At 33.6% G+C, this 10,286-nt stretch overlaps 1 protein-coding gene across 3 annotated transcripts in view; it reads left to right on the top strand.

The window, feature by feature from the left end:
• Positions 1-10,286, top strand: part of LARP4 (La ribonucleoprotein domain family, member 4) — a 105,006-nt gene that overhangs the window by 71,949 nt on the left and 22,771 nt on the right. For 2 of the 3 annotated variants that reach the window (XM_012732556.1, XM_004692755.2), the window contains 5 exons: positions 240-384; positions 996-1,148; positions 2,195-2,270; positions 4,789-4,925; positions 6,309-6,412. In XM_012732556.1, coding sequence (XP_012588010.1) covers positions 240-384; positions 996-1,148; positions 2,195-2,270; positions 4,789-4,925; positions 6,309-6,412 — 615 coding nt within the window. Of the gene's footprint in view, positions 1-236; positions 385-995; positions 1,149-2,194; positions 2,271-4,788; positions 4,926-6,308; positions 6,413-10,286 lie in introns of all 3 variants that reach the window. The other variant, XM_004692756.2, reaches the window with a different exon arrangement.

Below are 10,286 nucleotides of genomic sequence, written 5' to 3'. Positions count from 1 at the left end.
CTGTTGTAAATAAAGCAGCAATAGACATGGGGGTGCAGATGTCTTTTTGAATCAGTGTTTTTATGTAAAAGACTTAAATTTTTAAGTTGAACTAAATACTTATGATTTATTGGATATTAAATTATTCAATATTGGCATTTTCTTTACATAAGTAATAGGAAAATCTCTAAATTTGCAATTTTAATGTGCTGGTTTTCAATACTTATAAATAATAAATAAACCCTTTGATTGTTTAGCAGGTAACATCTAAAGGAACTGGTTTAAATCCCAATGCCAAAGTATGGCAGGAAATTCCTTCAGGAAATGCCGATGCCTCGCCAGTAACTCATGGAACTGAGAGCTCTTGGCATGAAACTGCAGCCACATCGGGCTCTCATCTTGAGGGTAAGTCCTAAATAATTTCGTCAGGACAAATAACATTTTGATTAAATACATTGCCAAGCCAGTTTTAGAACTTTTGGGTACATTTGATTAAATATATTTATAAATGTTTAACTTTTGTTTAGTATATAACTGTTATTTATATCCAGTGTAAGTGAGCTGTTACCAATTTCAAATAGCCCTATCTTTGGGTCCATTCATTTAACTCAATTATGTTTGGGTATTTGTAACTTAGTTTTGATTTGCCATCATTGGCAAATGTGTTATTTATTCACTGACCTTTGGCAAATGAATTGACTTCTCCATATTTTTCCTCCAACTGTAATTATAAATAATAATAACTGTAATATTTTGACATAGGATTTTTCACAGAATTAAATACAGGGAGCATTTGGATTAGGTAGTGGTACAAAAGTTTAAGTTGTTAATCATTTTAGCTTATCCATAATAGTCCAGTTTTTCACCCTTGAGAAGATAGCTCTTAAAACCATGTGTACATTTTCCCAACTGGTACATTCCTTGAAAACCATGTTAAATAAGACATAGTACCCAGAGTACCTAGAGATAGGATTTAAAGAATACCTATTTAATTTCAGTATGTTTTCTTAATACAGGTAATACAGAGCTTTCAGAAGATATGTGTAAGGAATATGAAGTAATGTATTCGTCTTGTGAAACTACAAGAAATTCTTCAGGCATTGAAGAATCGACGGATGGATTGATTTTAGGGCCAGAAGATCTGAATTACCAAATATATGATGTTTCTGGTAAACTTTTGATTTTATTGATAGTTTAAAAAAAACTAGTTAATTCACTAGTTTTTTTCCTTTTCAGTGTTCCGATAAAGCTGTGCCATTGATCAATCTATATGTTCTAATTTGAAAAGAAGCTTGTATTAATGAATTGTTATGATAGTTATAAATAACAATCATTTTAAATGGCCAAACATGACAATCATAATTTAAAAGGGGTGTTGTCTTTAGAGATTATATTGGTGAAGATTTGAAATTAAGGATAAAAGAGAAAATAATAGTCAAAATAGTGAGAATATACCTACATTTTATCTTTTTAGACAGTCTAAAATTCACTTTATTAGATGGGATCAATACAGGTGCTATTAATGTTCTTGTCATTTTTGGCACTATGAAATGCATTTATAAACATGAACTTACAGGTGTTAATTTTGAGAAAAGGACATACTAAAACCATGGCCCTTACCATTTAATTGGCATGAATTAATAGTTGTTTCCATTAAAAGTGGCCCTTAGGCCCTGACTGTCTAAGTTCATTTTTCTAACTTTTCAATGTTCTCATTTGGGAAATAAGTGTAATAGGGAGTAGACCTTTTTTTGAAGCTTAAGTTCTTTGACTTCAGTTAATGTATACAAACCTTTGTTTTCAGTTTCCTTACACATTATGAATATTTAGTTAGATTTCTAAAACCTGGCAGCTTTTAAGTTGATTTTTGAAGTGGAGTGGGGTGGTATTTTCATATAATTTAAGTATTAAGTTCTACTCCTTCTATGGTTATACCTAACCACTGGGTATTTTGACAAAATTGGTTTAAGTGATGTGCTACAACCTGTTACTTTAACAAGTTACTATAATGACATTGAAAAGTTAAAAGAAGATACTGTTTACATAGCATTTGGGTGGATAAATTTTGTCATAGAAGGATTGGCATAGACACAGAGAACACATCTTAAATTCATTTTTAATTATTTAATATAGTTTTGTATCTTCAGTAGTAGTAAGACATGGTAGTGGTAAACTCACATGCCCACACTTTATCTCTTTTGTTTTCTACCATCAGGAGAAAGCAATTCAGCAATTTCTACAGAAGACCTAAAAGAATGTCTAAAGAAACAATTAGAATTCTGTTTTTCAAGGTACATTATCCTATTTTATTGATAGCTTCTCTCTCTCTCTCTCTTTTTAATTGTTTGGTTAGTAGATATAAAGTCCCCATAAAAAAGAGGAGAGTGGTGATTTGAGTCCCTTTTAGTGATGTACTTTGGTATAGCATCCTTAAGTAAATGCCTTAATTAGCTTTTAAGATTTAGTTTTCAATTAGATGAGCAAAGGGATTGCTTCTCAGACAATGAAATTTCTATGCGTAGTTTTCCTATGAAAATATACAGGTTTAGGGTTATTAAAAAGGTGATTATTTATATTTTTAGTAGTTGGGTCTTTGGGTCAGCTCCCTAGCTGGGGATCAAAGTTGTGCTGCAGTGGCTGCGGACAGCTTCTTAGAGCTGTGCTTTAACACATTGTGCCAACAGAGGGCCCACAATTCATTTTTTAATATGTTTATAATAGTTACTTTTTAATTTTTGTCTGCTATACCGTGTGTACGCTTATATGGTTGAGATTTTCCTCTTCACTCTCTGTCATAATTTCCTTTTGCACCTTAAAAGTTTTGATGATATGTTGGACATTACATGTGAAAGAAGTATAGTAGTTATAAGTGACATAATTTTTCACTTGACAAAATTACTTCTGTTTGGCAGAAGCAGATTAATTGCTTAATCCAGTCAGGAATTGAGCTATGTCATGTTGCTAAGCAACACACCTTTTATTTATCTGTTTTCCTTAGGCATGACCCTCTCAGGCTTTTGATTCAGGAGTTGGCATTTTTCTGCTACCTCAGTCTTGAGACACCTAATTCTGTTCTTAAAAAGTTAGAAATTAGTTATTCAACCACGTGTAGCTTCAAAATCTAGTAAATAACTTTTGGGGGAGATGATACAGATCTGTGTTTGATGGTAAAGTTAACTTTCCATTGGGACTTTAATCCCAAAACCTCAGAGATTTTACTCTACCTTTTCAACTGTCTTTTAGTCTCAAGTCTTCCTCCTTAGAGCTCTGAAAACCTCCTATGCAGAAAATATGCTATGTGCTAGGGAGTTGTTTCTACTTCACAATGATGGTTCTATGCAGCTGCCTAAACCTCTGCTGATTTCCCCTTTGGCAGAGCTGCGGATACCTTCAGGAAAGAAGGATCATCTTTCTGGAATTTTATTTTGTCCTTGTAGCTTCCATAGCTCTCCTTTATCTTCAGAAACATTTTAGGTACAGAGGGAACTCTGTTTCACAATCATCCTCAGATCTGTAATAACATTTTTAAGTCAGCTGGGCAGTTGATATTTGTACCTCAGCCAAAATGCCACTAATACATCTTACTAACTAGTCATGAACTGTCCAGTTCTAGATATTGTATCCATTACTTGCTTCTGAAAGGTATAGATTCTTTCAGGATTTGACACACACCTTTGTAAGATTAACCCTGCTGAAAGTCATAGTTGACTTCACAGTTGTACAAAGGCTATGCTTTACAGTTGTCTTCAAGTTCTTAGGTCATATCTGTTGATTAAGGTAATGTAACTATGGTCCTCATTTTTTGTTAAAGCCAGCTTAATCTTTGCTGTTATTTTTATTTTTTTGCCGCCCCCCCCCCCAATAACCACCACCTTTTGACATTTATAACCATAAAAAATACTTAATATTCTTTTTGGGAATAAGGTAAAGACCTCTTTGCTAGACAGTAAGGCTTTGCAACACATATTTGAACAATAATAATCCTTTACCTGTACCTCCCTATTGGCATAAGGATTTAGGTCTTAGCACTATAAAGCTATCCGCAGCCACTGCAGCACAAATTAAATCCCCAGCCAGGGATCTGACCCACATGGTGCAGCATGTTTCTCATGTTTCTCCTGCTGCTTCCCTCAGCAGTGTGTTTTGGGTCAAACTGCCTGTCCTGCTCCCCACTCTCTCTCTGTGAATCATCTCATGGCCCCACCATACCTCTGGCCTGTACCCCAGTTCTTATATGCATAAATAAGTCTTTTTAATCTTTCACAAATTCTGGGTGGGGGAGGCAAAACAAATGTAGTAGGTCAGCAACTTAGATTTATGTTGGGCAGTAAATACTACAGAAGCAAATAGAACAGTGGTGGCAGCAAGGGAAGGGAAGGCAGCAATGCCTTTAGGGTTCAGTTTGAGATGGGGTGGTCATTACTAAGGAGACTTGTACCCGTCGACTTCTAATCGTTTTTGACCAGCTTGCTTCAAATATGTATATTCTAACTTCAGTGATAAAATGTTTATAACATAGAAGTATATTTATAGTATTTTTATTTTAAAATTCTATATAAATCCTTTCTGTGATTTCATAAAATCCCATTGTTCAAAGCTGTTGGGCCAGATATGTTTGCAGATGCAGAAACTTACCTGAAATTGTTGAAGGCTTTTGTATACTGTATAATACATATTTTCACAGTTTACTGTGTTATTTATGATCACATACTCTTCCTAGACTTAGTGACAGAGTGAACATCACCTCTTTTTTTGGTGCTTTTAAATTTTTGGTTTTATAGGACTGTTGCTTTTGTTTATTCCTTTTAGAGAAAATCTGTCAAAGGATCTTTATTTGATATCTCAAATGGACAGTGATCAGTTCATCCCAATTTGGACAGTTGCCAACATGGAAGAAATAAAAAAACTGACCACAGACCCGGATCTAATTCTTGAAGTGTTAAGATGTATGTAGCTTTCTTTTATTAATTAAAACATTACGTAAAAATTTTAAATTTAATTAAAAAGAAATATCACAAAGGGGTTTTTTTTTACTCCCTATGCTTTGCCATTCTGTTCTGATGTATTTTTACTGACTGGCATATAGTTTCTATATCAGTTTTATACTTTTGATTGTTAACCTTAGTAGCTACCTTTCAAGTGTAAGTAACGAAATCACAGTTTTCTGATTAATAGAAAGTATGTGTGTCATTATCACACCTTCTAAAGCTATTTATTTCAATTTTTAGTACCCAAGTGAGAAGTATCTTTACATCACTGCCCAAAAACACACACCACTTCCCACATATAACTAAAATGTCACTTGTGCAGATTAATACTAAATGCAATGAATTCATTTTCTTTAGTCAAGAAGTTGTGAAGTAAGAGTGTGACAAATGTGCTCTGAAGTTTGCTTAAAGAAATTATATCTTAAATTCTTAGCTTTTAAGAATTTTTGAATTTCAGTGGTGTTTCATATTATCAATATTTCTTAGTAATCTTTTCTTGGTGGGTTTTATTAACTTCTTGACCACATAAATGCAAATCTTTGTTTTTATATGAAATGCATTTCTGAAAATGTTTAAAAGTATAGCAAGTCCAATAATAGAATTTACTGGAGCAGAGGATTTCTGTTCTCAAAAGCCAAAAACATTTATGAAATCTCCGATCAGTTTGTGCAGCAATAGTATTTCTTGAAAGGAGAACCCAGTCACCGCCAAGAGTCAGGCAAAATGCCCGCTTCTTAACCTTCTCCCTTAAATGCTGCTTTTATTCTCTTTACATGTTCAAGGAGATGTGACATATTATCTCTCTATAAACAGAATAGAAATAGTTTTGGCTAAATGGTTCTAGCTTTATTCAGCTTTTCCATGAAATTCAGCATCTAAAATGTGGCTTATAGGTTTTTCTAGTATGTAAGAATTTTAAGTATGTTAAAGTCAATGAGAGATTATAACCCTTGTATAATACTTTAATTTTAAGATTTTTCATCCACATATCAAAGCTCATTACATTCCTCCGCATGCAAGTACAGTGTTTTTTGTTATATCTTGAAATAAAGAATTTGATAATTTTGTGAAGGGAAGTTGCCATAGAAAATAATGTGTTATATGCTCCCTACAGACTACTTTTCAATCCTGAAACAGTGCCAAGTCACAAAATAGGTACTCTGAATATTTGTTTAAATATATTTGACAATGTTCTTTGTATATTTATCTTGTCATATTTTATTGTAATTGTAGTCTTTGATTCCACAACTTAATTTCTATTAATTGATTTAGCTGGAAATGAATAGTTTTTTCAATGGCATTATTAACATTTTTGGCATGAAACCCTTCTTATAATTTCAGCCTCACCAATGGTGCAAGTTGATGAGAAGGGTGAGAAAGTGAGACCAAGTCATAAACGTTGTATTGTAATTCTTAGAGAGATTCCTGAAACAACACCAATAGAGGTAAATTGTTAAGTTTTTTAAAAAGATTTATTTATTATTCATACATAACTGGGATACAGGCCAGGGGTGAGAGGATTCACTAGGGATATAGTAGGTAACAGAACAGGCAGATTGACTGAAATACACTGCTAAGGGGAGCAGCGGGCAGGACAGGAGAGGTCTGCCATGCTGTGTGGGTCAGCTCCCTAGCCTGGGGTTGAACCTGTGCTGTGGATAGCTTCATAGTGCTGTGCTTTAACCTGTTTTGCCACTAGGGAGGGCCTTGTTAAGCATAATTAAAGCTAAATGTTCTTTAGCTTTTTAAGTTGGAGGAAGTAAACAACAAAGTATAAGTTACCATAGCAATTACTATGAATAGTATGAGTATTAGTTTGTAGATTCTGAAATACTAGACAAATGGGTAGAACAAAATACAATTCCTTGTTCTTACAAGATTAGATTGAAAATTGAGTGATAATACTATTCAATTTATTGATCTCTCTAAATGGCAATTAAAGTATAAGAAGGTTCGGAATTTGAGGATTCAGTTGGAAGAATGAACTTAGGAAAGAAAAGAGGAAAATGAATTAATAAGGATTAATAATGGAAGACTAACCCTACTGGTTAGTAAAATATTAAACAAAATGGCAGTCATAAGATGGTATAGAACAAGCACAAGAATTAATAATCCTCAAATTATGCAATGTAATCCAGAAATAGAGATTTTTGGTAATTATTCATTAAAATATTTAATAACTAAGTTCTACCGAGAATTGTTACTTAAAATGAAAGGTTTTATAGATGAAGTAACTGAGCTTAGAAAAGTTAAGTAACTTTATCAGAAGGCCTGTTCAATGACAGGATCTGAATTCTAAAGGCCCTGTTTGTTAAGGATTACACCAAAGTGTTGCACTTAAGTTGCCATGTTAAAGCTTATTAATTAGAAATCAAGGGAGGATTAATAGTAACATTTAATGATTAATTAGCCATTTTTAAGAAAAGAGCATTTAAATCCTTGCCACCTAGAAAATTTATAAGACCTGAGTCACTGAATATTAAATTTCTAGAGTGAAGATTCTATAAGTTTAGAAACTGTGAGGAAATTTGAAAATAAACTGTCATTAGACCTTTGATTTAAAGTTATGTACTGTATTTCAAAATACAAATGAAGTAGAAGGTTACAGAATGGGTAGAGTATTTGCAACATAAAGTTAATATGTATAGTATATGAACCTGAACAGGAGAGCCATTCTGTCTGGGTTTTAGTTCTTGCTCTTTTTATTTGCTGCTTATGGCCTTGAATAAATTATTTCACCTCTTGCTTCAGTTTTCTCATTTGTTAGTTGGGATAACAATAAGTAACTAAGACTAATGAAAATTAAGTGACTTAGTATATAAGGAAATTAGAGGAGTACCTGGCATGTAACACTCTAAGCTTAGCAATTATTAACATTTTAAAAGTTATTGTAGCACATATTATGAATATATAGCTTATCCATATGAAAAATAGTAATTAAAAGGAATAAGGCAGCAGTACATACTGTTCATTGAAAAAAAGTATAGGAAGTGCAGTTGACTAAAATAGCCAGAGAGTGTTCTCCTACACAGTAATCACAGAAATTAGAATGAGGGGTTACTTTTTTTTTTAAAGATTTATACAAGAGCTGGGGTGTAGGCGATCAAGGGGGTAGGGGAGGGGAGTGGATTCCCGAGATGCAGAGTGGGGAGCAGAACAGGCTGATTGACTAAAATACACTGCTTAGGCAATCATTGGGTGAGACAGTAGAGGTCTTCTGTGCCATGTGGGTCAGCTCCCTGATTGGGGATTGTGCTGAGATTTAACCCCTTGTGCCACTAGGGAGGCCCCTGAGGGGTTACTTTCAATGTTCCTGTCAGTTGGAATAAATTTCTAATTATTTTAGAACTCACACTGTGTGTGTGTTGTATATTAATGTATATATTGATCTTATATTACAATATTCTGCAACCTTCTATTTAATTTATATTTTGACATAGAGTACATAATTTTAAATCAAAGGGCTAATGACAGTTTTTGGATTTCTTTCATAGTTTCTTAAATTTAGGATACTCATTCTGGAAGTCTAATACTTAATGACTCAGGTCATAAAATTTCTTAGGTGACAAGGCTCTAAAAGTTCCTATACTTGGGAAAGTGAGGAGTCTATGGACATACCTGTTCCTGTAGAATGGCAAATGCTAAAAATAAAGCATTTTGTTAAAGTTCAAGTAAATTAAATGCATTTGAAAATATTAGAAATATTTGGAGAATATGAGTGGATTTTTGAAGGTGTAGAAATAAACAAGTAGCACCTTAATTGCTCCATAGTAGTTCTTACTAAATGAAATTCTGCACTTGAATAAAAATTTTATTAACTGGACTTGTGATATCTTGTCACTTTCACAAATGACAGAAAATTCAGCTGGTTGCCCACTTATTTCAAGCAGCATTTGACCAAAGACATTTCATAGCAAGTAGAAACTCTGTTTCTCTCTTTTAATTACATATATTTAAAAATTGAGGGGGTTAGATCTCACTGTTGTCATGTTGACTGTTCTGTTAGGTTAATGGTTGTCCTTTTATAAAACTGATACCATTTGATATTTGGAAGGATAGTGTTTTGGGGGAACTATTGGTTACTATCCTTGAACTTAAATAGATGTTAGACAAAATGGATTTTGAAGGTATGAAAATCAGAGTTTGAGTACTACTTTGTGACCTTTTGGGTAGGTCAAATACTCTGAACCTCCTCAACTATAAAATAAACATGGTAAAATATTCAGTGCATGACTATTTTCAGGAGTAAATCCCAATGCCTTGGTTATTGTTTTTTGTTTATAAATGAATTTCAAGCTGTTTAATATTATACAGTTCTGAGTTTGATTATCTTTTTCTAAATCTGTATATTTGTTTAAAAATTTAGTTTTTGGTTTTATCAGTTATGGAAAAAGAGACGTAGTCTACACATAGTTTGTCTATGACTAAACATCTGGTTTGGGTGAAACTACTTAGCACCTAGAAAATGGAGGACAAGGACTCCCTGATTGGTTAGGGGTTAAGCTCTATCAACACTACAACCTGACTTCGACACCCTTCCCTCATCCCCCATATGCGTTGCAGCAGGCCTCTCCAGTCTTGCTTACTGCTTCCTTCAAACAGTGTATTTCAGTTAGTCATCTGTCCTGCTTCCCCCTCTGTCTCTGTTGAATCCTCTCACCCTGCACCTCTGGCCTATGCCCTAGTTCTTCTATGCAAAATTATAAATCTTTAAAAAAAAGAAGAAAAGTAAATGAACATACTTTGGAGTGGGTAATCACAGGACTAGAGAGATTTTACTATAAGGAAATTTTACATTTCCACTAGGCATGAAATGCTTCCGTCTTACTGATTATAAAATAAGATTGTATCATGCAGAGATAATTTACACATTAACAATTCATGTTTTTCCTTTTTTATTTTTATATTTTTTACATCATTCATTCTCCTTTCAGATATAATCCCCATAAAGTTACTACCACCAAGCCACCCCTGAACTGTCCCAATAGTCTCTTGTGCTTTTCCCTCCCATGGTTTTAGTTCTCTTTCCCTAGCTGAAATGTCTCCAATTTATAGTTTGCCTGCAATTTTTGTTTCCCCTCCAATCCCTTGTTTATTTTCCCTATGATCCTTCTATAAATGAAACTATCCTGTGTTTTTCTCTTTTCTAATGACAGTTCATTGAACATAATCCCTGCCAGCCAATCCATGTTGCTGCATGTGGCATGAGTTTATCTTTTTTTTTCTTTTAAATTTATTTATTGATGCATACAGAACTGGGGTACAGGCCAGAGGAGAGTAGTGGGTGAGAAGATTCACCAGAAACAGAGTGGGGAGCAG

The sequence above is a fragment of the Condylura cristata genome, unplaced genomic scaffold (genome assembly GCF_000260355.1).
Source record: "Condylura cristata isolate star-nosed mole 26May11 unplaced genomic scaffold, ConCri1.0 scaffold00034, whole genome shotgun sequence".
NCBI lineage: Eukaryota > Metazoa > Chordata > Mammalia > Eulipotyphla > Talpidae > Condylura > Condylura cristata.
This window is presented reverse-complemented; position numbering and strand designations above follow the sequence as displayed.